Raw genomic sequence first — 27,098 nt, 5'->3', positions numbered from 1 at the left:
CTTTGTACCTGCAGCATGTGTACTTCAACATGTAAATTCCCACTAACAGTCTTTTAGAGGAAGATTTTAAAAATTCCTCTCATTCCATAAATATTTAAACATACCTATGCTTTCAAGTATGTGAAGATTTGTCTTTTAAGCATAACATGAAGGGATGCATGAACAGAACCCGTCACAAACAAACAACGCTGACAGCAGCTGGAAAACACCCCATTGGGGTTGGCAGTCCAAGGTCCAATCCACAAATAGCAATTTGGAATACTGCAGCGTCAACAGATATAAACATTAAATGTAGGTAACGTTTATTGGCATTATACAGTTCTTGAGTTGTGCTTAGCTTATACATATAGTTAAACAATGAGATAGAAATAAATAGGTTACTACAACATAAACAATAAGACAAACTGGTGTATATTGCTTAACTATTTTTCAGGTATTATTTTACATTTCATTTCTACAGGACTAAATTCATTCTGCCTTTCTTTTTTCCTCAGATAAACCTCTCTAGTAGAAGAAAAAATGCACATATATTCTACAAACAAGAGATGCGAGACTGTGGATTACCTGGTCTGCAGTAGGGCTTTCTTGTTTATTTTTTTCCTATTTTTCTTTCTTTTGTTTGTTATTAGTTATTTCAGCTATTTAAAAAAAAAAAAAAACCACAAAAAAAAACCAACACCAAACTAATTGTTAATTTTCTGACTATAAAGTTTTTACAATATCAAAGATAAATTACACTTAGCTTGAATTTCATTTATAGTACATAAAGGTCAGTTGTTTACCAGTATTTCCCTAAGAATCATCTCCGATATTTTCCTTCTTTTTAATTGCTTATTCAAAAGGTACTACCCATACCCTGTCACTATGTTAAATTAATGAGTAACCCGATTTTAATCAATGTTTAATCACAGAAGTTATCAGATCTCACTAAACTGTAAGGAAACATATTTCTTATTTTGCCATGGGAAGATAATAAAACTGAAAGGAGTATGTGGTGCAGACCATGTTCTTTGACATTGCCATGTTTATCTGTGGTTTTCATCAGTGACAGCTCTGAATTGGGCTGCTTTAGAAGGCAGGATACAAAAATATATAATGTATTGATATACTGTCCTACAGAAACTCCTTTTTATTATAAAAATGTTGTGTTGTGAAGATTGACGATTATTCTTTGACTCTAAAAGATACCACACTGCAGCTAAATCTACTGATGATAGACAATGTTGAAATGTATTTCCTCTGATTACTTCTTTGTTAAATTATATTGACTTTACTACACTTGTGAATGATAGACAAATATTCTCTTGCTAACAGTAAATATCTGGTCTCTGATCTCACAAATTCAGCATGTGTTTGCACACCTATAGAAAGAATGTACTGTTAGTCATTGGAAAGAAGTGCTGGCAAGCTTTAGAAGAAAGGTCTGTAACACAGAGGGTGAACTGCTAATCTGCAGCGGTATCAAAAAGAAAAAGGATGGTCAGCAAACTCCCTATGGGAACAGCTGGGCTGAATCTCCCTTTTTAAACATTCATTGGATTTTTTTCGCCCCCAGTTATAAGCCCTTTTTTTCACATTAGCAGTTTCTCATTAGCACTGCCCTCCGGCAAATCATGCGGAGAATCAGCTGCACCCTCTACTCAGTCTGCTCTCCAGAGCAGAGGGATCAGTAAAATCAGTATCATATCCATCCAATATTGTATTTTCAAGTACATGTGATGGCTACTGAATTTCAGCATGCGACCTGGTAACTTTAATACAACATCAAGTGCTATATCCAGTACGAGACACATCTTCTGACATTTGGTTTGTTTTTCCAAAGGAAGAAAGGGTTTGGTGCCCATTCGAGGGCTCTTTCTATGCCTGTTTTCACACTACCTTCACAGAACCACACACACTTGATTCAACCACACAAAAGCAGCCAAGATGTGAAGCCTCACAGAGCTGGCTGCTGGCTGCCAGGGGAATGGCATGGCAATTATGCTACCCTGTGACCGAAACTCTGCAGGGAAGGTGTGGTGGATGCTGGCAGCATTTCTGACAGGGTTATTTCAAGCAATTCAAATAAAAAAGGAGCACTGTTTTTACCTTTCTTGTTTCTATTTGCTATCTCACCACAACTTAATCACTTTCTTGCCTGGTTTTTATACAATCACAAAATTAATTTTAAATCTATTAATTTTTTCATTCAGTCAAAATGTGGGGTACTCCAAGTAGGGAGATTGGTGAAAGAATCAGTTAGTGATGTCATTTGTTCAAAAAAAAAAGTAAAAATGTTTAATTTCTGTGACATGAAAGAAACAAAAGCCAGAAGACTGCTCCCAGTCTGAAGTCTCTTTAATTTGCCCACAAGATCTCTAATTTTTTTTCTTGGGGCCACATGACTGACACTTCTATAACTGTTCCCATTAGTTCCCTTAATTTGTTCTCAGGATTTTCTCTTTTTCCCTGTGGACACAGAAACTCCCTCAAAACCTTCACTAGTGAAAGACCTTCATCTATATCTGACTTCCATGCACCAGCACCCAAGATGATGATTTCCACAGCTCCAGCTTTCTGTGTATATGGAAGGAATTCTTGATGTCTTGAAGTTATGTTAAATGAAAGGTGGTGGTCACATCCAACCCACAGTTCCTCTGATCTCAACCCTCTATAGATGGACCTGCTTTACTACCAACACCAGTAATCACATCTTAACTTTTTTTTAAAAAAAAATACCCTTAGGACACACCTTTTCATCCTCTCCTCTCATTACATACTTGCACTCCAGCTCTGCTCATACATGATCCGTTCACATATCAATAAGATTACCAACAAACTGATCACCGAAATGTCCGTTCCTTTAATTGCCTTCCTCCTCTGATTTTGTATACCACCGTCAGAAAAAGATCATTTTAAGACAGCAGACAGCTCTGCCAGCAGTCACGTGTTTCTGCAGAAAAGAACTATTATCTGTTTTGCTTCTCTCTAAGATAACTGAACATTGGCTTTGAAGACCATTTTCTCAAGGTTACTTACTAGAAACTTCTCCATGTCACCAGCTGCTGTAAACAATGCAGGGGATTAGACCTTGGACTAAAAAAATCATGGATGACTCCTGCAGAAAAATCCTTGCTTTTGCATTTCACCTGCAAGAATATGGAAAATGGGCACAGAATGCCAAAATCTCTGCTGTTGTAATGGGCACAGTTCCACTGCCTTTAATGAAATTTTGCATATTTATGCTAGTAAAAACTTTAGCTCGGGATTAGAGGCAGGAGCTCTGGATACTGAGAGCTCAGATGACTCCAAAACCATGTACAGAGACAGAGGATGCTGTAGGGGCTGGTTTGCAGACCACAGGTATGGAACACAGTTAAAAGACAGAACAGTGACTTGGAAGTACAATAATAAATCAGATGCAAAATACACCCCACAGTAGAAATGTATGGTATGCAACACTTTTGCACAATGCTGATCTGCAAACCTTATTAACATTGCAGTATTCCCTCATTGCCCTGAAGCAAAACAGGAAAGTATGGTCAATCTTACATGCATAGGATGGGGGAAGGAAGGGAAGGAGTGGAATTTATCTCTGGTTTTGAGATATTTCACGTTAGTGGGCACTGGACAAGGGGGATCAACAACTTCAATATTGCACAGCCCCTGCTCCTCACTTCCCAGATTATCTCAAACCCTCTGCCTCAGTGTACACTGAGTCCACAGGGACCAAGAACGAAGTAAAGCCTATTGTCATCCAGCACTCCTGTAATAAGCACCTACTGCTGACTCCTTCCCTTTTCTGGTGGCAGTTGTTGAGGTATGAAAACTGCCAGAGGTAATTGGAAGTATGATGTACTGCTGAGCCTCACAGTGATCTCAGAGTAGCCGAGAACATCAGCATTGTAGTTTTACTGTCTGTCTCCTGGTGTCTATAAATCCCAGCATTTACTACCTTTGTTTTCATCATGCCAGTCAAAGGCTTGATTGCCCAATGAATAAATTACTATTTGGAAACATAGCTCTCTCTTCGACAGTGCCTTATTTCTTGTGACATCATATGCATATTCTAAAGTACCACTATGCAAGGTCTTGCAGAAATAGTCCAGATTTCTATGTGATATTGTAACACAGAAAAAGGATAACATTACCTCTAGAGAGTGCAACACAACAGTGTAATATGCAGGTGGATAAAACAGTGTACTGATGAAAGAAGAGCTAATTAATGGGATACTATGGGGGAGAAGGGAGAGTACAGTCTGCCTCACAATGCAGTCTGGTAGGATGAGAAAGCACTTACTTGGCAGCAAAGGTTACAAAAGTTAGTATAATAACAGGCTTAGTAGAAGACCTTATGGACTTGTTAGGATATATGTGTATGTGTAAATGCAGTACAGTGAAGTTGAAGCCAAAATGTAGTTCCAAATAAATTAAATATCTAGATCTAAATAACTGCAAGAAGTTCAGAATCTTTTAATTCCCTCTGGGGGGAACTAATTGTTGCTGTGTAAAAGGTGTCTCTAACAGTAGTTAAAACACCCTTCTTGAATAGTTATTAAACCTTCTACAGGCCTACACCAGGGTTGCTTTAAAAAACATTAGGATAAACATGGAAAGCATTAGCACAGGCACTCCTGAAAGTTAAGCGGACAGTTTTTTAAAAAAGTCCATGGGATCAGGTGCTAGTGTACACAGGGGAGTATTTAATGCACTTTCTGCACCTGCTGCAGCTGACACACAAGAAGGCTGCAAAATCTAGTGCAATGTACCAAAGAGAAACTAAAGATCATTTTGCAAGTTTTTGGCCATCTGGGAATCAGGGCACATGCATCTGAGATCCTTAACCGTGACTGGTCTTTGGCACTTCTGGCACTTCTTGAAATACGTGGTTTTGGATATTCAATGGATCCATCAACAAACTACTGTGCCTTTACCCAGTGTATACTCAATTTTTAAATGTACCCTCAAGAGAACAGTCTTCACTTGCTAGCCTGAGCATTTTCATGGCTGTGGGAAGCTTGAGTTTGAATCTCCCCAGCTAAGATGGAGGTAATTTAAGCCCTCTCTGTGGGCTACCGTTTAACAGCTATGGCTTTATGTAAAAGGTGGCTCTACTCTTGCAATTTGAAAAGCACTCTAGGTTTTCTGTAAGCACTTGAGGCATGATAAGATCATATCAAACACATTGGGTTCCTCAGGGTACTCTAATGTAGGAATACTTAGCTTTTGAATTTTAAAATGGAGGCAGGTATTTAGGCATCTGTCTCCATCAATACAGAAGGACTTGAGGCATGCAAAGAACCAGAACTTAAAGCTACCAAAGAAGAAGCAACCTGAGATATTCAAACACACGTTTTCGTGTCCCAAGACTGTGCTCTGAGCAGGAGGTTAGTACACATAGACCAGGGGATGTTAGATGTCTATGACATTTTAGATATGTAGACAATGAGGTGTGGGTTTCTTGGATTGTTCTATTAAATCTAGTTACCCCTGGATTGCACTGCAGGTACCTAAAGGGTACCTTGGATTTTATTCTTAGCAATTGTTCTACAACTTGATGCCTGAAACATAAACAGTGGATTGGTTTTCAATCTAATTTTTTAATGTCATCTAGTTTGTAAGTGAGATCTTTTAGTTTGTTGTGTTTGTTTTTTTGGGTTTTTTTCAGAAAAAAAGAAGAAAATTATCTGTTTCTAGTCTTCACAGGACTTTGTTTTCATCTTATGATGGAGCTGAGTGCACATTCTCAGACAATAATTACAGAGTACATGAGGATTTTAGATAATCAGAAGCACGTCCAAACATAAAGGTTAGGTAACATATTCATCTCTAATTTATGCCTGTGTGTCCTCATTCGCTGTGGTTCTGAAGGCATCTGATGAAAGACATATAGGAAGGTTTATTAGCAAATTCTGTTTTTCCAGACCAAAACCAAAAGAGAATTTAAAGGAAAGTATAGGAAAGACTTGGGTGTGAAAGAGTGGGGAAAAGTAGGGCACCATTTCCAGTTCCTTCTTTGAACCATGATGAGATAATACCAATTACAAAACAAAGATGGAGCTTAAACCAGAAACTTTGACAGTCCTAAGATACTTGGCAAACAAAGCTGTTGAGTGCTTGGAGGTTTTTGTGAAAGCAGAACTGCAAATCAATTGCAATAAAGGTATATTTTTACAGTTAAACTTTGGCTTTTTGCTGGGATCAACTTTTCTTGCCTAAAGGCACCACAAGCTTAGTACACTCACATGTTAATTTTGCATGATGGAATAGAGATATCATGTGGACAAAAAGTATATGCTGTAAAACTGATTTCCTACTGAAATGGTTCATGTACCACCACTATAAAAATACTGTAAGATTTCTCATTGATTGAAGTGACAATTTCAAAACTCATATATTCTCCCCATCAAAAAAGCCTTGGTGTAAAGTCTGTTGAGAATAAAATCCCTCTGAATCGACATGAGGGACTTGATTCTCAGTCAATGTATACATCAGCATAGCTCCCACAGCCTTCAGTCAAATACAAACTGAATTGTGGTAGGTAACAATGGTTTCTCAGGTCTCAGTTCTGGAAGGATTTAAACACTTTGCTACATGCCAGAGAGCATTTATGGCCTCACAGGTAGTGTTCTTGCATGATCAGTCCTTTTGAAAGATGCTTTTGAGAGAGTGGTCTTGTCTGCTTCTTCAGAAACCAGACTCTAGGAAAAACTTGCTTTTTTTCATCTTTTAATTTCCACTTCTTCAGTCTTCGTTTCATACCATTATGCACTTCAACCAATGCTGTTTCAGGCTGAATAATCCTCTGAGTTTCTTCTGTTTCATCTTTAACTGAAATAGGGTGTTTGGCTACATTTCACAAAATGTGTAATTTGATTCAACATCTTGCATTACCTCATACTTGTCCCATTCTCATCATATCTTTGGGCTTGTCCAAACGTAGAAGCTCATTCAAATTAAGGCATGAAGTGAATTTAAAATGCAACAGGTACTCACCGTCACTCCATGTGTATCTGAGCAGTCTAGAACAACTATGAGAAAAAGAGACACTGCATTCATTCCACTGCTGGAAAAAAGCTCAATGGAATTTGAGCTTCTAACTCTTCCTTCTTTCAAGCTACATGGGAAACAGACCTGAACTCTATTGTAATCTTTATGTGGAAAAGGTCTAAAATAGTCATGATGCTGTCTGTGCCAATGACATTTCTCCTGTTACACCTTTCCTTTCTCTCTCAGTCTAAAAAGAGACCGTAGTTCATTTCAGCTAACAAATTCCCTGCTGAGGCACAGGCAATGCCCATGAACTCTTGTGCCTTCTTCCTCCTCACACTATAGTTTTTGATCTCTTACACTAAAGACCATGTTCATTGCAGAAAAGAAGGATGGTTTGCATCTTCTGGAATTGGTGTTTCACGGGTCTGGTCAGACGAATCTCTGATATGTGCTTGTTGATGGCTGTGGAAGATGGGATTTAATGACCTGGATCATGTTGCTCAGTCTGCTATTCCTACTTGCTATGAATGAACACACAAAACAAGCAATTCAGCTTTTGCTTTTCTCTTTGTAGTGGTTTAAGCCCAGAGGGCAACTGAGCACCACAAAGTAGCTTGCTCACTCCTTCCCCCTCAGGGGTGGGGAGGAGAAAATAAAATAAAAGGCTTGGGAATCAAGAAAAGGACAGGGAGGGATGACTCACCAATTATGATCACAGGCAAAAGACAGACTCAATTGGGGAAGAAAAAGAACATCAATTTAATTTGAACACCACCACCACCACTTAATTTACCAATCAAACAGAGTAAGACAGTGACAAATATGACTATATCTTAAAAACACTTTCCCCCTACCCCTTCCTTCTTCCTGGGCTGAGCTTTGCTGCTGATTTCTCTACCTCCTCTCACCAAACGGTGCAGGGGATGGGGGTTGTGGTCAGTTCATCACCCGTTGCTTCTGCCACTCCTTCCTTCTCAGGGAGAGGACTCTTCACACTCTTCCCCTGCTCCAGCATGGGGTCCCTCTCGCAAGAGACAGTCCTCCACAACCTTCAAACATGTGTCCTTCCCACGGGCTGCAGCTTTTCCTGAACTGCTCCAACGCAGGCTTCCTTCGGAGTCCCAGCCTTCTTTGGGTGCAGCCAGCTGTGTCGGTGTGGGATCCTCCATGGGCTGCAGGTGGGCATCTGCTCCACCAGTGACCTCTGTGGGCTGCAGGGGGACAGCCTGCTCTCTCACCATGGGCTGCAGGGGGATCTCTGCTCTGGAGCACCTCCCTGCCTCCTCCTCCTCCTCCTCCTTTCTTCAACTGACCTCATGTTAGCATAGGTATTTCCTTCACACCGACTCCTCCTCTCAGGTTCCCCTTCTTAAATATGTTATCACAGAGGCACAGCCACCATCACTAATTGGCTTGACCTTGACACAGAGGTGGATCTGAATTGGACCTGAGGGAGCTTTGAGAAGCTTCTCACAGGAGCCACCTCTGTAGTCCCCTTCCCTGCTCCCAAAAAAACCCAACACACACAAACCCAACACACTCTTGTGTGGGAATTAAGAACTCTCAGACTGACACTCTTGAACATGCAAAATAAGCAATTCAGCTTCTGCTTTTCTCTTTGAATCTTTTAGTAGCTATAAAATCAGACAGTATGAGGTTTACATGGATTTATGCTTTAAACAGAGTAATGTGATTCAGAAAAGTGTTAAAAGCAATATTACATTGTCTGGGCATGTTTCAAAGAATTGTCAAGCCCAGATGCTGACGGCAGAGGCATCTGTGAATATTTAGTATAAACCGCACATTCAGATTCCTTGAATTCATACTTCTAGTTTTGCTTCTTATTCAGCTAAACAAGCTCAGTATTTTCCAATATCACTTTTCAACTATGGAAGAGATATATTCCTAATTCGCTTTGGTTTTGCAGAACATTAACTGGTGCTTCTCTATTTTACTGGCTCTAATGCAAACCAGGCAAATAAGGTGTAAAATACACTGAACAATATCTAGTGTTGCCCAGTTATTTAGAGATAACATAACAAGGGAGTAGGTTTGCTTTAGAACAAGTAGCAATGAAGTATGCAATGATTTCCCAAGACAGACTATTTCCAATCTCTTTAAAAAGTTTCTGTTATTCACTTCTCCACTGAAATGGGAAGGAGCCTGATTCCTTTGTGTTTTTATTTAAAATATACAGGTTAGATCTTTGGAGAAATTGCTACCCTAGCTTTTGTTCAATGCACGTATAAATTTTTTAAGGGAGAGCACACTTTTTGATAGTTGCAGTTAAGCTGTTATATAACATAACACATCTAACTGCTTGCATTAGATACGACTTCATCATAACCACATTCATCTTACTTAATGACAACTTTTGCACTCAGATCTAATTACAGAATTCTAAAAGAAGTGCATGTATTTTTTCCAAGTACAATATCAAGTGAGAAAAAAACATTTCAGCCCATCTGAAAATACTTCCTTAAAGGACCAGATTAAATAATTATTTAAAAAATGTGATTATGAATGGTTTAGCACAGGAAAATAAACAGAAAGCCAGTATATTTTTGTACAGTTTGGAAAATACTGAGTAATAAAAAATAGTCCAATATGAAAAAATGTGCCTTACAAGATGGCATTAGAAAGTACACAGAAGACACAGGCAGGAAATAGCTATCAGTGCATCGAAGCCAATGGAGGTTGCACCACTGACCACATCAAGCCTATTACCTTACGTCAAAAGGGAAAATGCTTTGAGTTCTTACCTGTACACTAGTAAGAGTGGTGTATTGATAAGCTTTGACTACCAGGTAATTGGCTTCTATATCTATTATCCCCAGGATCATATACTTCCACCATCTCCTCTTCAAAATTGCCAGCAAATTTTCTTCTCCTGTGGTAACAAACAACAAGAAAAATTATGTAAAAGAGTTAGGTTTACATGCACAAAATACATGACTGTCAAGAGAAATTACCTAGAAGATCTCTTGCATTTATAATATGCAGTTGAAAAGCACCATATATAATAGGTACTGCAAGGAGGTAAAAACTAATACACTCTATTTGTCTTGCAGATATTAAGACAGCCAGCTTGGCGAAGTAATATGTGAGGGTCAGGTTGTCACTTCACTTAAGATATAAACAATGCCCGGAAAAACAAGTGAAGTTTGGGTAGACTGTAAACGTGTTCTTAGTTTCACTTTTATATATACACATAAAATGCTAAAAAATAGAGCAGTTTATTACATACATTTATACTTTCCCTAAATACTGATAAATATTGTATCATACATGATGCAATAGGGTTTTGCCAGAGTGGGAGATTACCAATATTTGCAAATATGATGGAATATTAGAGCAGAAGAGTAACAGCATCACCTTTGGACAGATTACAGATCCTGTTCCAAGGATGGTTATTACGATGCTAAAGGTTCAAAATATCAGACTTGTTTAGAGAAAGGCTGCACGGATTTTGTGTGACAGGTTGCTCTGCTCCCAGGATCGATTTCTGAAGTAGGTAGGTTTGTTACCTTCTATGGGAGCCTTGTCAGTCACTCAGTACTTAATTTCCACCACTTGAAGACTGAGTACAATATGGCCTGCAGATCAAACCCACAACTTTCAAAAGGTCAAAGCATTCCTCATGCTAGGCTAGGGATTATTATTGTTTTCTGTTCAAAAGAAAAGAGCTCATTAGTGAGGGTAGGCAAACCTGTTACTTATTTGCACTACAGTAAGCTCCAGAGATGATGGGACCCCACTGTGAAAGAGGCTGGACATACTGACTGTGACTGAACACAGTACGACTGGAAGTCTTCAAGAGTCTGTAGCCTAAACAGGGATCTAAGTAGGGTTGACCTGTACTGCCAAAGTACCATAAACGGAATTTGAACTGTCTTGAAAGTTTCACACCCCCACACACCCCCACACCCCATTATTCTGAAATTAACTTGTGTTGCTGCAGCCTTTCTAAATGCCTGGGATAATCAAAATGAGTGGTGGAAACTACAGAAGAAAAGAGGCATTATTGTCAATCGCCACCAAAACTTGCTCAGGCTTCCCAATTCTTCCTTATAATTTTCATTCACCGCAAGCATGTTTGCTCTCTGGTTACAACAGACCCAGCAATATAAGGGCTGCCATACCATCAGAAATGGCAGGCTCTCTATAGCACAGGAGTATGTCAAATCTTATAAGATGTAATCACAGATAAATGGATAATTACTTCAGAAGTTGATTCAGACATCTTAGATGTTAAATCTTGTCCCCACTGAGTGACTCAAATGGGTATTTACCTGAACAAAGCACCTGAAACATTTGACGTTCATTAACAGATGCTCACACACACACACACTTCCAATGGGATATTATTATACAACAACCTAATTATTTGTTACAGTGGAAACAACACTGAGTGCAAAACTATAAACACTAAAAAGTTTTCTTAGCTTTCCTTCCTTTGCTTCTTTCCCTCCTCTTTCTTTCTCTTTCTCTCAGTAAGCAACAGAGAATTAGCAGAAACAAGGTGGTGAGTAGGCTAATTATTTAAGACCCTAAATAAGGAGTCAGTACATTCAACCATACCAACCATACTTTCCTGGTACCAACAACTTACAGGAGAACTCACGAAAAAGAAAATCGCACCCTTCAGATATTTGTTACGAAGATTCAAGCACGCAGAAAGAGGAATATTTTAGATCTTATATTTTAATATATTTAGGGAGGTATTTTCAAAAAAGCATTTGAGATTAGACATCCTAAATCCTATCAAAATCAGTGTAAAATACACAGATAGATCCTTGCCAAGTACTGAAACTGTATCTCTAATTTTTATGCTGCCCAGATATACCTTTAAAACACCAGCTGGAAATCATAAATGCAATGGAATGCCATAGTTTACATTTCAGAGAGATTCTTCGTTTTAATTGTAAAGAGAAAGTTTAAAAATCAAAGACAGCAAACTGCAGTCTCTATTCCAACAGTGAAAATCCCACCTGAATCTGGTTTTGTTACAGTAGGAACTTGGTGGTACCTACAAAGCAGAAAGAAGCAGCACGCTCAAGAACTGCACTGGCATTAGGTTGCCTGAGCAAGGACTATGGACACACCCCAAGGACTCTTTTAGTGCCTTTGGTTTGCCAGCACTTGCTTTCTCCAGCTTCAACTTCCAGCCACAGATAACTGTACTGCTCACATGTGGCCAAATAAGTCAGCTTTAAAAACGAACGCATGTCCATGACTTCTGGATAATGGGTAAAGTCAGAGTTTCCAGAAGTGGAAATTCAATTTTCTACAATTTTAACTGACATACACAGTTCTCTCACTTGCTTTCTCAATCCTTTCTTTGCTAATGACAGGAGTAAGAAAAATAATTGGCAAGTGGTATTTTATCTTTGATATATAGCTCTGAGATATTCCAAACTGCAAAAGATCAGTTTCAGCTGAGAAGGCTGGGCAAAGCAAAAAGAAATGCTGAAATGAATTTATGCAGGCACTGCACAGCTATGATGAACACTGGTTTAGCTTCACAGCATGTGTCTTTGTCTTGCCCAGTGGAAAGCTTAGAGATGTACAGGCGTTCAGCATGACAGAAATAAAATCAAGAATTTGCTTCTGGAAAAAAAATCTTGTGCAGCAGATGCATCTTTCTCTATGGAACATACTTACTCTTTGCTTTCACTCACTTGCTGCATCTCCTGTTACTTAGTGTGCAAGAAAGGTCTGGCTTCTGACCGGGGTCCCTCTGTTCACATTATTATTATAATTTATCATTAACATATCAGTTAAGCATGAGCATGAGCAAAACGGACAGATTCCATCTAAGGGTATATCTGAGCAAAAAGCAATGCATGTTTAACATTGTTAATCTGGGGACTGTTACTTGTTTACCGCTCTCTATTTCTTTGGCATTGTCATCACAATACATAGAAGGGAATGAAGAGCTCCTAAAGTGGAAGACTTTCTGAGGACAAGGGCAGGAGAAAGAAGATGAGCATCTGCACTGAATGTCAGTCCAACGCTGTGGACAAATCAAGGAAGAGGCAGATGATGTCCCAGTTTGGACATGGGGCTGAAATAAAGCCATCATATTCAAATGTCATGCTTTTGCAAGAGGGACCCGGTAGAAGGCAACAGGGGAAGACAGCCTGGAGAAGGTGTGGGCTGCCAGCAGGACAGGACCTCTGGACAGCAATCACAGATCTCATCCTCAGTGAATTCAGACAAGGAGAAGAGAAAGGCTAGTTAGGGAGATAAGTGGGAAATCTTGACCTAACTTGGGTAGACTAAAATAAGAAGCAGAGGGACTCAATAGTTTCATTCAAAAGTCTACATCCTGAGTAGAAATAAACATCACCTTTGCATAAAAACAAGGTGGGAGAAAAAAATATCATGCCTAATTAAAAACAAAACAAAAAGAGACAATCTGGGGATTTTTATTTCCCTTGATGACAACTCAAAGCAAACTAATTATTCAGGTCTTTTGAGTTGTACGCACTGTAGGCCAGAAGGACTGAATGTAGATGCCTACACCTGAACTAGCATTTTTAAAGCTTTTTTCACCTAACATATTCCAGATTAAATGTTTATGATGAGATAACCAGTGTTTTGAGAACAAATGTCTCTCCCACTGAACGTAAAGGGAAGAGAGATTATGTCAGGCAGTGTATTTTTGTTATTATCTCAATAGGACTATGACTAAGGCTTCCAGCCAGTCATATAATCAAATATTAAATCATAAAGTGTGCAGGTTAGCTTAAAGGCATCATTTCCAGTGAGCCAAAGCACATATTGATGTCAGTGAACATAAATTCATGTGAGTGCACAGAGTAGTGCCATCTTCAGACACTGCCATCTTTTGATGGAGATCCCCTTTCAAAAAACAAACCCTTAACTTTTGTCAGCACTAGAAAATGTAAGCCTTCATGCTCAGGTTAATCCAATTGTAATGTAGATTTAAAAGCAAATCAAATATTAAGAATGTTTTAAGATTCAGAAGTCGAACATACTGTGAACACAGAGAAATACAAACCCCCTCTCTTTGTAGGAGGATAGATTTAGGCTTTATATTTTTTACTAATTTTGCAGTGAGACACACATTTGACAGTTATGTATACAGAAGAGCTCTCAGTGTTTGGAAAAAAGCTACAGCTTTGCCTCTGCTGGCTCAAATTAAAAATCATCAAATAAGATGCTTTGTACAAGAGATGATTTTACAACATATAATAAGGATTTACCCCTGGGGGGGTACAAAATTAAAAATAAATTAGAGAGAAAATTAAAAGAGGCTTTAGCTGTGCAGTGTCTACCAAAAATACATACATACATGTGCAAAACGCTTTTCACATTCACCCACGCAGCCACAGAGGTACAATAAAAAAACCCAACAGCCATTAAGACAGCAAATTCCCAATTATTTGTGTATGGGCTTGGGACACGGGTAGAATAACAGCACTGCTAGACCAGAAAAAAAGCATATTGCTTCTCTTTCATCCACTGCCGCCTCTCTCTTTTAATTCGGATGACAACTTGCTATTTAGATCAAGATCATCAAAGGAGCTGTGCTCTCCTGCTTTACAGAGCTCAGCAGAAGAGATGTAAATGTGTGTAGGAGACCTGCAAGGTGGAAGGCAGTGTGGAGTGGGAGGGCTGCCGGGCACACTGGTCCTCCCCTGCCTCTAACAGGAGTGGGAGTCAAGTGCTACAGGGTAAAGAAGCAAAAGTCTCACAGAAGATGAACGTTATACTAGAATTTACTTATGATCACTTTATTTGAAAAAGAATCTGTTACAAAGCACAATTACAGGGTAATTGTTTCTTTTCCATTTTCACCCATTATAGCAAGTCTTGCAGATAGAGAATTTCGCCAGTACCAATGTTGCTTTTCTACAGACTTTGTAGTCACCCAGTCCTGCTGCAGGACCAGGGCAAGGAGGCAGTCAAATGGAGTAATTCTGGGTAGGGGTAACACAGATCTTGTCAGTATTATTATGCAAAGAGGCTCCCATGCCTGAACAATAAAACTTTCCTTGTCTCCTGCTCAGCCAAGTTGCTGGTTCAGGGGACTTAAAGCCTGTTGTAGAAAGCTTTCAGCTCTCCACAAAAATCAAAAGAACTGTCCCTCTTCTGTGTGACTTGAAATCCTCTGGCCCAAAATGGTTTCTTATTTCCTCTTATCGTATGGTTTCTTATATCCTCTTATCTGTTTGTATTACTGATGACTACTTCATAGCAATATTGTTGCCTAAATGCAAAACACCACCACTGCTTAATTATTTACGCAATACAGAAAATGTTCTCTTGCAGGAATGCTCCTCCAGCCTGGCTTCACAAAACACCTGAATATACTCTGTTCACCTTATGGATGACTGCTTATAGGCTGCACTGTTTTTATCCTGTACCATGTTTTCAGTAATCCTTTTGGGAGAGTAGATAAGCTCAGTTCATTCTGACTCCTCAGAATATCTGATCTTATCCAATTTGATCTTATCCAGAGCTCCCTTCTGCCTCTTCACCTGCAGTGGGAAAACTGTATAACCCACAGACATGCTGCTGGTGTAATAGTTCCAAGTTGCTGCTGCAAGTGGCTCCCATGCTCTCCAGCTGCTTGGCCACATCTTCCTGCTGCTTGCCCTGTGCCAGCACTGGTGCTTGGGGTGCTGCACAGTGAGCCAGGGCAAAAAACTGCCTGGAAACAAAGATTCTGGGGTTTCAGATCAATTTTCAGTCTCTCTCCCGAGCAGTCTGTGACCAAATTAATGTTAGTCCTGTGAGAGGTGACAAACAAATAATCTCTGTAAGAACCTCAGCAATAACTCTGAATGAATAGGAAATTCTTGTCTCAATACAGCAAATGAATGCTGCTTGGGTTAAATATTATTTTAAAATCAACAAAAGTACTGTAAAATAGCAACCAATTATCTGATACTAAATTCTAGACTTACTGAGATGCTTCAGAGTCTAAATTTCACTCGAGTAGAATTTCTGCTCAACTAAAATTTAAATATGTATCTGTAACAAAGTGATTTCCAAAAATCCTCCTTTGAGTTGCATAACTACGTATGCTTACCTATTTTCTGTAAGGCTGGTGTTTTCCCTAAGAGAAAAGAATGTAATGTGTTCTAAAAGCATTAACTGTCTTCTAAAAGCATGTAATTTATGCTTTATTTAATGTTCAGAACACTTAGGCATCTACCTGATGATCCCTGGACCAGGTGTCCAAGTTCAAGCCACTTCTGTGTTCAAAGGCTTCACACATAACTTGCAAGTAACAGCAGACCCAGGCAAGGAACAACTATCCCCTTCTCTGATACATGCTGAATCATGCCTGCGTACTGTCCCTCACAGGGCGACAGCAGTCACTGAAGAAACGCAGCAGCCATCACCACCACCATCCTTGCTGCGGATGTGCAGCGTAGGAGGCTGCAGGTCTTCCTGCCGCGTGTGTGTTGAAGCAAACCTGCAATGGGTGGTGCTGCTGAGGTGGAATGCACTCACGGGACACAAGCTGGTGCATGTGCCTCACCAGGAGTGAGCAGCATCATGGCGATGTATTTTCACCTTCCTATAAAGTCAATCTTATTTGTCAGTCACAAGCAACAGGATTTTTCAGTTTTGGAGCAGTTCTATTTATTTTCATTGTATATTTCAAGTCGACAGTGTTTGAATGTCTACCTATCATACCTAACATTTATGTGGTTGGCACTTTGGAAAAAGGTACTTTATATAAACTTTGACCTCCAGATCATTATAGGAGTAACACAAACTGAAGGTAAGGTTTGTACCTCTTCTGTCTACTACTTTTGTAATTTTGAGCCTCCTCTTTACTGTAATATGCTTAGCCTATTAACATGACATAACACAGCTTTCCAGTAACTAAATTACAAGCTCATCTGAAGTATTTAGACTTGTTATTTCCTCTTAGAGATGTTGCAGACCATTCTGGTTCAACACTGGATGTAAACCATAATACCTGAAGTCAGATCTAAGAATCTGACCATGTATTTTCATAAAACATGAAAGGATCTGTGATTCTGTGATTAATTTCTCGTGCCTTGATTTTTATCCAGCCTAAGCTCTGTGGTTAGATCTGATAATCTTCAGATGTCTTCCATGAGATTACTGGTCATACAATTTACTTGAAAGAGTAAATTACGACTAAAACTGCAACAATAAAGTAGTTGGTGATTTTGCTAATGCCTCAGTTTCTCTCTACCTGCCTGCCCACTAGATTACATACAGTTTTTCCCTGGGTGGCAGACACAATGCTCTATGTTACTGCCATGGGTTACTGCAAGAAACAGACCACATCAAGATCTGAATAAAGCTCTGAACAGTGAACTGTTTCAAAAAACAGTCCTCTGAACTCCCAGCCCGTTAAAATCTCAAGATAAAAACCACTCTGATGTTTCTAGCACACAGATTTTTCATTTAAGTTGCTTTATCTTCCAGCCTAAACTTAGGTAAGCACCTCTCCTGAAATGGTAGACTGTGTCCTGGGAGACGCACTTGCACCTCTGTAACACAGAAGGACGTGAACACACCAACAAGCTGGAGTCTTCCCTCAAACCTGAGATTTGATTATGTCCTTATGTCTTCATGCATGAAATTTTCAAAATTCATTTCTGATCTACAGCACTCTCAGATTTAAGTTACATCTGAGCTAACAGTATATTCTGCCAGCTTGATGGGATATATGTGGCTCACTCTCACACAAAACTACTTCAAAACCAGCACTTGGACTAGACAATCATTGTAGGTCCCTTCCAACTGAAATGTCTATTCTATTCTATTCTATTCTATTCTATTCTATTCTATTCTATTCTATTCTATTCTATTCTATTCTATTCTATTTCCTTTCCATTCCATTCCTATTCCCATTCCATTCCTATTCCCATTCCAGTCCAATTCCTTCACTCTGTAAGCTCTGCAGTCAGGCCCTTTTTTCATTGTTTATCCTTTTTTATCTAGTATGAAGCTACTTAACAGCACTGCAAAGAAAGGTTTTCAGAAGAAAAAAAAAATTTCAAATTTACCAGAGTGTTAGAGAAATTAAAGAAATCTGTATATATCTCTGTATATCATTTATAAATGTGTAATTTGCATGAATAATTCATCCTCCAGGATAATCTTGGGCATGTTAATCATATTCACAAGACTTACTTAAAGTCAGATAATCTAAAAAGAAATAATGTTCATTGTTTAAGGCAGAGGAATCAGTTAGCATGTGTGAGCTTGTGAGCTTTTCTTTTTTTTTTTTTGTCTCTTTCATCAACTCATTACAAAAAGTTGGTCCAGCCACCTACCCACTCTATGACATTTTTTCCCCCAGCAGACAGATATGAATAATGAATTATCTACTTATTATCTGTGATTCCTATAAAGTTTATTCCCCAAAGCATGAGATTTGCCTGAGACAGTAAAAAAAAGACGTAATGCAAATTTTCATTACTATTTCATTACTATTAACTGCCCATAGATCAAGCAGATCCACCTGAAGTTGAATTTCTAGCCTTGTCTTTAGAAGACAGTAAGAGAATAAAGAAGTCTAAGAGTATGTATCTTTGTCTGTTCCCCATCAGTAATGTTTAAACACACTGATCCAATTTAAATCTATTCTGACACAGATAGAATGCAAAGGTATTATTTCCTACAAGTTTACTGTGAATAGGTAACTGAGCAGAAGAGAGAAAACCTAACATCGTTGCCACTAAGTATAGGCTTGGAGTTAAACTCATTATTTATTAGACACCAGAGTCTGGACACTGCACCTTCTTAGGCGCCAGCTCATTCAACATGAGACATAAACCCCTAAGAGATCAGGTGATGCCAGTTGTGGGGCTCACTGAACTAGTAGCACCAGTAGCAGGTGCTGGCATGAAATATGAGCAAGGACTGTGTACAACATGTGGTAAGCATGAAGGAGAACCTGCTTTTTATGGGCTATGAAACCTAAAGATATCTATGTAAGGAAGAAATCTGTCTGCTGATGACTACTAAGAGGACAGTACTATTAAGAGGAAAAAGGCTATTGGTGAGTAACCAAATAATTGGTGAGCAATGGGAGTGTTGCCTTTTGTGGTATGAACACTAAGGGCATATACACAATACTGTGATAATTCTTGTTAGTTTATCAACAACTAAACTAACATTTAAAAGGGCATTTTGAAGTAGAATAAGATGGGGAGTTGATGCTGAAGAAGCACTGCTGGCAGAATTAAAACTTCACCTGGAGTCAACAGCATTAACCAAAAATATATAAAATGCTAACACCCAGAACTATTTCAGGCCATTGCTCAGGGCCAAGGGGAGAGCTGACGAATTCAGAATACATTAGGGCTGGATGGCTCAAGATAAATATGGTTTTACAGATGCTCCATGTTCTCTAGAGGTATTGCAGTATTCTTTTGTGTTAAAAGGCTGCAAACATGCACTCAGTTCTCTTGGAGTATCTACTTGTGGTATCAGCTGTGGGAAAAGCTAGCAGAGTTATTCCCCTTCTGGGACTTTCCTCACACCACTGTTGATGAACTGGAATAAGGTTTGCTAAACTTCCAAATTAAATATTAAATATTATCCCTGGAGGAATACAGAAGCTTTGGGAATGTGTCAGTGATAGTAAAAGCCTCACATCAGAACAGTCACAGATTACTCAAGAAACACCAGTAATTACACATGAATCAGAAAATGTAGGAGCTGCCACTCGGTTAAAGCAACTGTGGGGACAGTCCGGGACACTTCTTGTCTCCACGGCGACCAGCAGCAGAGCCTCAAGAGAAGCATGCAAGACACACCAAACCACTGTGGCTCCTTCATTGTTGGCCACAGCATGAGCACCTTGTTTTATGCATGGCAGAAATTCCAAAAGGCATGAGTAAACCCAGTTAAGAATAGAGAAAATGCAGGCATGAGCACACAGAAGTATGTGAAGCACAATGGCTTCAAATAACATCCAGAGCTGGCATATTCAATAATTTGCCTATTTCATGATACTTTCAGGAGTCATACACACCAGAAATCTCAATGTTGCATCTTTAATGATCAAAAATACTTAAAAAAAACCCTGTTTATATCCTTTTCAGCACAACTACTGATGTATGTTACTAAAAGCACAAAACATCTCTGAACCATGTTAATTAATTGGCATAGGCATCACATAGCTACTATGTCAACTAGACATTTATAGGCAATTCTGCTCAAGAAACTAACTATTTTTTATTGTATAACCCTGAATGAGTTACCCAGAATGACCATTAAGATTAGAAATTGGGCCAGACTTTTTTTTTGATGATGAGTTGTTTGGAGAAGGTGATATTTTGTTGCATGCCTGTTGTGTACTCCAAAAAAATGAGGTCTCAATGTGATCTTTAGAACTTCAGCAATATTAGTATCAGATAAACTAATCAGCATTATACATCCATATATGTACACAGAGCAGCCAACAATCTGGGAGACAGACAGGAATGATGGAGAGCAGCCCTCCATCCTGGGTAGTCACCGGGCATGCACTTCTTTCCTCCTGAGCTGGCAGAACTGGGCTAGAAAAACTCTGCAATGGAGTCAGGTCTGTAGCATTTCTGACAAGAAAAATACAAATTTTCTGTGATTCAAACTCTGTAACAAGACAACTTCATAAAGCACTTCTAGCACATGTATAGTCAGAGCAGTACATTTTCATGTATTTTTTTGCCAGCTTTCACAAGCACAATTGTCAGGACTATGACAGAAGTGCAGTCATACCCAGAAAGGTGGAGACCTGTGCAAGCTGATGCAATACAGTTCAGACATTGTTTTGCTAGATAGAACATTTTTCTAGACAGAACATTAAACGTTAATTAAATGCTCAGTGTGTACCAGCTTAGCTTCAGTATATTGGTCAAAGCAGTTTTGTAGCAAGGACTGAACCTCACCTGGTCTTGGTTTTGAGCAAAATAATGACTGGCATACAAAGTGGTAACAAAGATCTACAAAGGAAATTTTGTGTCCCTGCCTAGTCTATGAAGTCTGAAAAATATAGAATCTAATTACATCTTTGCAACTGAAATAATGAGGAGATTGAGAGTGGGACTGATAAACTGGAGGTTTGCAGTCCTCCGAAAGTCTTGCAAAAATTACCTGCAGTGGGATGTACAAACTGAGAGCTATTCAGCCTGTGTTACTGTAACCCGAATTATGCATCTTGTGCTACTGATGACTGGAGAATGTGCACATGCTTAAGGTATTGAAAAAGTAATTAACTGAAGATAACATGAATTACCTTTCTATGATAGAAGATGATAATCAATAAAAGTACAATAGAGAAATCCAAGAAATTCAAGTGCTGTGACTTAGATCCTCAGATACCATGTAGCAGGAAAGCTAATGCCACTGTGATGCTGCTTAGTCAGTGAAAGACTAGTATTGCTACTTGCTATACTACCGCAGTAAGAGAAACTCCAGTAATACATTCAGTATGAAACTGAACTGTACATTTTGGAAAAGCCAAGTGTGGTTTTAGGAAGACTTAGTGCTAGGGGCAGAATCTGGAGCCAGCACATAAGCAGGTGTTTCCCAGAATGGTGGTTTGGTGCTCACTGGGGATCCAGTCTCAGGAGAGATGGAGTCCTGGGAGGGCAAGAAGAGATCAGCTGGGGAGGCAGTTGCTGAAAATAGCCAATGCCCTCATTTTGCCTTCAGTATTAATGCAAGAGGATCTATCATAGAATCATAGAATAGTTTGGGTTGGATGAGACCTTAAAGATCATTTAGTTCCAACCCCACTGCCAGGGGCAGGGACACCTTCCACTAGCCCAGGCTGCTCAAAGCCCCGTCCAACCTGGCCTTGAACACTGCCAGGGAGGGGACAGCCACAGATTCTCTGGGCAACCTGTTCCTGTGTCTCACCACCCTCACAGGAAAGAATTTCTTCCTTATATCTAATATAAATCTACTTTCTGTCAGTTAAAAACCTTTTCCCCTCATCCTATCACTGCACTCCCTGATAAAGAGTCCCTCCCTGTTTTTTCGGTAGACCCCCTTTCAAGTACTGGAAGGCTGCTGGAAGGTCTCCCTGGAGCCTCGTCTTCTCCAGGCTGAACAACCCCAACTCTCTCAGCCTGTCCTCATAAGGGAGGTGCTCCAGCTCCCCAGTCATCTTTGTGGCTTCCTCTGGACCTTCTCGAGCAGGTCCATGTCCTTCTTATACAATGATGATTGCAATGATGTATTAAGATTCCTCCTGAAATAATCAGCACTCAGTGCTTATCATCTCTGAAACTCTCAGTCACTTTCTGTAAACTCTCCTGTAACACGTGGTACTGCATCATATGTATGTGCTGTATCATAGTGCGCAGGGCGCACTAAAGTTAAACATCTTCCACTCCTTCCCACCAAGAATTCATGAGAAAGTGTATCTGAAAACACTGCTGAGAGGTATGCAAACTTGACACAGCAGCTATGAGGAGTGACTGCTCCTCTCTTGATCCCAGCTGATTGCCACAACGTTCAAAAAATCTCCAGCAATACAAAAGCAGTGATACTTGCAATGAGCAACGTTATTATAGAAAAGCGTTTCCTTTACATGAATCCTGATTTATAAGCAAATTGCTGAATACCTCACTGGCACTTATCTTACCATGTTGCCTGTTCTTTAACAGTCATTGACAAAGGAGCCTTTCCGCAACATTAAGAAATAACATCCAATTAGAAATATGCCCGACTTCCTTTTCAGTCAAGGAAATACTAATGTGTTAGGAAGTAATTCTGGCTGATAACTGCAATATGAAGTTCTATAATGTGAAACTGCAGGGTTAGAGTAAGAGGAACTTGCATCCTGTGCAATCAACATCCAAGCAGAAATTCCATCAACTGATGAGGTATCCAACCATTAATGCATGAATTACAGCCACATATCACAACTACAGGATGTCCCCTTACACATTCAGTTGTTTAGTTACACCAACAAAACCTTTACCATCTTGCCATCTGTCATTTTGTTCAGGAACACATCTTCCTGTGCTTACAAGCATGCATCTCTGACTCAGATACTACTGATATTCTTTGACGATTTCATCAATCCAGTTGTGAAAGAGACCTTTTTCTCCCTTCTGCGTTTGACAGTTGAAGCCCAAGGGCAGTTCAGTCATGCAACAACTGTTCAGCACATGAAAGAAAGGAGTCAATGTACCCTCCTAACACAAGCAGCTGATACAAGCAATGGAGCACTGAGGGCTGCAAAGCACAGAGAGCGAGCATTTTTGGTATTTTATATGCAAGAGTATCGTACCGATGCATCCAATGCTGAGCAATGCATCAGCACAATGCTGCAAGCAGGGGAAACCATCCCGAAAGTAGGGGTCACCTTACCAATTCCATCTCTCAGAAAACCCATCAGCACAGGCAGAATGAGGGTCTATCACACAATATCAGGCAGTCAGAAAGCCTGAGCAGGCTGTCTGACCCTCTCAGAGAAGAGATGTTACCTCAGTTTCAGTGTGGAAGACTCAAACTTCATCATAAAGGCCATGATAGATAAATATGAAATCTTGTTTGCCAGCAACAGTAAAACAGCCCCAGACTGTGAGAGAAGTAGAATAATAAGCTTTCAGGAAATGCAGTTAATATAATAATTCCCATAAAACACAGGGTGCCATCTTGTTGAAAACCTTCTTGTTGTAAAGAGTAACTGGATGGAATGTTTTTAAGGAAGACAATTCACAGGTGATGAGCCTGCACGTGAACTTGATGGGAAAAGGATGTAGTAGCTGCTGCTTATCCCTGAACTATAGAAAGAAAAGCCAAGGGTTCTGTAAGTCTGTAAGCCCATCAAACAAGAATGAAGGCACCACTGAACATCCCATAACTGTTCCCATTCTTGGATACTTAAATACACATTCATAATTTTTTTTAAAACTATGACCTTGATTTTCTGCATCCTTGTGCCAAATGAGTGCAACCTGGTTGAGGGTGAGTTACACCTGCTTTGTCCAGTGTGGTAATGGCTCCACAAAGTGCACAGCAGCATAGAGCCAGAGCTCTCTGTGATGTGGAAACAGCACTGGGTGTCTCCAGCTTAAATCCTCTACAGCAGATCTATAAACTGAAACATTCCTGCTGCTAAGGCTCAGCCCTTTCAGCCAACTTTACTGACAGTAAAGCAGTAAGATAAGCTATGTAACGTGAGCACCAGTTTCAGGTGAACTTTATACAGGACAGCCCAGATGAATTAGATCCTCTGGGATGTTGTGGGTTTCTAGTTGCAAGCACCAGGCTTAGATCTTCTAGTGAGAAACTCTCAAGAGGCAATTAATACTTGATGACATAAAATTCAGCACGTATGGCAAAGGAAGAGGAAGAGAATTAAGGTAGCACTTGGACATAACTATGCTGCTTGGACATATGCATTCACCTGTTAAAACCATACATACATTACTCATAGGAAGGGGTGCTTGTCTACTTTGCTAGTGGTGACATTAGGCTTCTGCAAGAAGTAGAAAAATACTATAAAGACCTGTGAGCCACTGTGATTTATAGACTGATCATGAGATCTTTTAATCCCTAAGAAAGTATTGTAGGTGACTATAGCCACAAATGCACTAGCAGGAGTTCAAAAAGCCCTTCTTTTTACTTTTTCCTGCTCTTTATTTCTCTCTTTAACTCCCAAGATTTTAACGGAAAACCACAGACAGACTTTCCATGGCCTTATGGAATGGATCACTTAATCATTATGCTCCTTACTATTTTCTATGCATATGCAATTATACACACATATCTTCAGTAATTTCAGCCTGGTAATATTCAGCATTTGCATAAAAGATCTTTGCTGCTTCTAAGTGAGCTACAAAACAACTCCAATGGGATGATTTAGTCCTGTTTATGGGGTAAACAACAATTTCATTTGGTTTTAGGCATACAGATTTAGCTTTGTTTTCTAGATAGGAATAAGTAACAAGCCATTTTTAGTTCAAAAAATGGAAACCATCAGTGCTGTCTTCTGTTGTGACAGCAGACCACAGAGCTCTTCTGACAACCACTATATTTTTCGGTCTCTCCTTACGCCTTGATCTAATTAATGTTGCTGAAGAGGCAACGATAACATTAGGGCATAAAAATACAAAAATCCTTCTTTAGGACATGATGTTACTTTGGCTAGAATGGGTCAGTATAGTTCATCTACATTAGGGCCATGGTATTATATGATTACATATCTCACCTTTACATTTGTATCCATTATAGATAGAGTCCTGCAAGAATAGCTTTAAACAAACAAACACAAACAAAATCTTCCAATATTTTGGTCTAGGAAAGTAAACTCTAACAGGTGGGCAAGCTGTACATAAACATGTATATCACAACCATACCCACTTGGATTTATGCCCTGTAACTTACATGCTACACAAATGATACCATAAGCAGATTTTCTTGTATACCAGTTTAGTCAAGATATTGAACTACGTAGGCTCATCTACTGCCAAATTCCAAGTTTCTTATATGTGTAAGATCCATAATAACTATTCAAGTCTGCTGTGATCTGTCTTACACATCTCCTCTAAAAAATTCCTTCCTCAAAATAAATGATTGCATTTATAATTGCTCACCAGTTTACATAATCTGCAGACAGGGAAGGCTGAAAAAATGTTCCTGGGATTCAGAGTTCTGCATCAATTTCACCAGTCAAAAATCAATAAAATTTGCTTAGACAAAATGGAACATTTTTAATGAAAACTGAATAGTATCTCCAGTGAGGAAAAAAATGTAAAAATGTTTGCATTGGAATTCTCTCTTCTTTTTTTTTTTTTTTTCTTACAAGTTTAAGATTTCATTTTGATTTTTAGTTCATTAATTTTTTATGTTTTTATTATTTACATACTTTTTAATCATTTCATAGACGGTCAGGAGAAGCAATGTAAACTGATGGATTCATAGTCTGATACTTGTGATATATAACCTAGCAATACAATATTTGAAAGACTTAGTATTTTTATCACATGATCTTTTTTTTTTAATTAATCATAGAATAAATAGAGACACTTTGATACCAAAAAGAAGATAAGCTTCCCTTAAAAGGTATCGAAATAAACTAAAATGAAATCAAATAATATTGCAACTAATCATTAGTCATGATGTATGGAGTATATTCTGAGATGTGGCATTATGTTCTCAGCTCTTGCTTCAAATTTTCTGCCTTACAGTACGCAGTCCTGTGTCAGAGGAAAGGGCTAAGGCAGATGGCTTCATGCAGGCAGGATGGATATCACCCACAAAGTTATTTTTTATCATCTTAGTCTGTGATATCATACATATCTTTATCTATTGCAAGTATAATGTTAGGTAAAGAATTAAGACTATATTTTGGAAAGGACCCTCTTTTGAAAGAGTGTTTGATACCAACAGGCCTCTAACAGCTCTTGCAATCAGAGTATTTTGTGAGCTGGAAACACACATGCAGATGTTTCCAAGTGTCAGTTTGATTTGCATTCTGGAAAATTCCAGCATTCAGATGCAAAATATTCCCCAAAATAATTATGTTCTCTCCCTCTTTTTCCTGTTCACCTCACATACTATTCTTCCCCCTTTGTACTTCTTTCCCTACATGTCCACTGCAGCTTTACCTATTTTGCTAGATTCAAATACAAATGTATCCTATCTTCACACACCTGCCCCTGTGGTCAGCCTGAAGCAATTCAGGCGAGCACCTTCCATCATGCCGCTATTTCGGCAAGTGGCACCAGCCTCAATAACCTTCTGTGCCAGGAGCTGGTACATGGCTTTATGGTCACACTCACAAAACCAGCAGATTTACCCGACTTCAACAGAAAAGAGCAGGGTCAGCTGCGTTCAGCTTCTACAAGAAAAGCAGAATCTCCCCTTGCTTTTAAAAGGGGAAGGCAGCCACTGAGCTTCTTATTCAAGGGACTAAACACAATGAATACCTCCTGGCCTGCTGACCACTGTATATGCACCTTGTCTCATGCAAGTATTTCTTTTCTTCCTAGTCCCCTCTAAAATAATTTCAGATCAGATTGCTTTGTCCTCCAACAGAAGACATCAGGAATTATGACGAGCATTAGTTGGTATTATCAGGAACTGTGGATTACGCCCCACACGACATGATTGCTCCTTTAATCCCCTACACACTATACATGTACACACAC

General features: G+C 39.2%; 1 protein-coding gene across 2 annotated transcripts in view; it reads right to left on the bottom strand.

The window, feature by feature from the left end:
• SLC35F1 (solute carrier family 35 member F1) overlaps positions 1-27,098 on the bottom strand; it is a 248,891-nt gene that overhangs the window by 44,092 nt on the left and 177,701 nt on the right. For both annotated transcript variants that reach the window (XM_074896199.1, XM_074896200.1), the window contains one exon: positions 9,735-9,862. In XM_074896199.1, coding sequence (XP_074752300.1) covers positions 9,735-9,862 — 128 coding nt within the window. The remainder of the gene's footprint in view (positions 1-9,734; positions 9,863-27,098) is intronic.

Source organism: Athene noctua, chromosome 1, assembly GCF_965140245.1.
Source record: "Athene noctua chromosome 1, bAthNoc1.hap1.1, whole genome shotgun sequence".
NCBI classification, from domain to species: domain Eukaryota; kingdom Metazoa; phylum Chordata; class Aves; order Strigiformes; family Strigidae; genus Athene; species Athene noctua.
The sequence above is the reverse complement of the archived record's forward strand: the minus strand, read 5'-3'. Positions and strand labels throughout refer to the sequence as shown.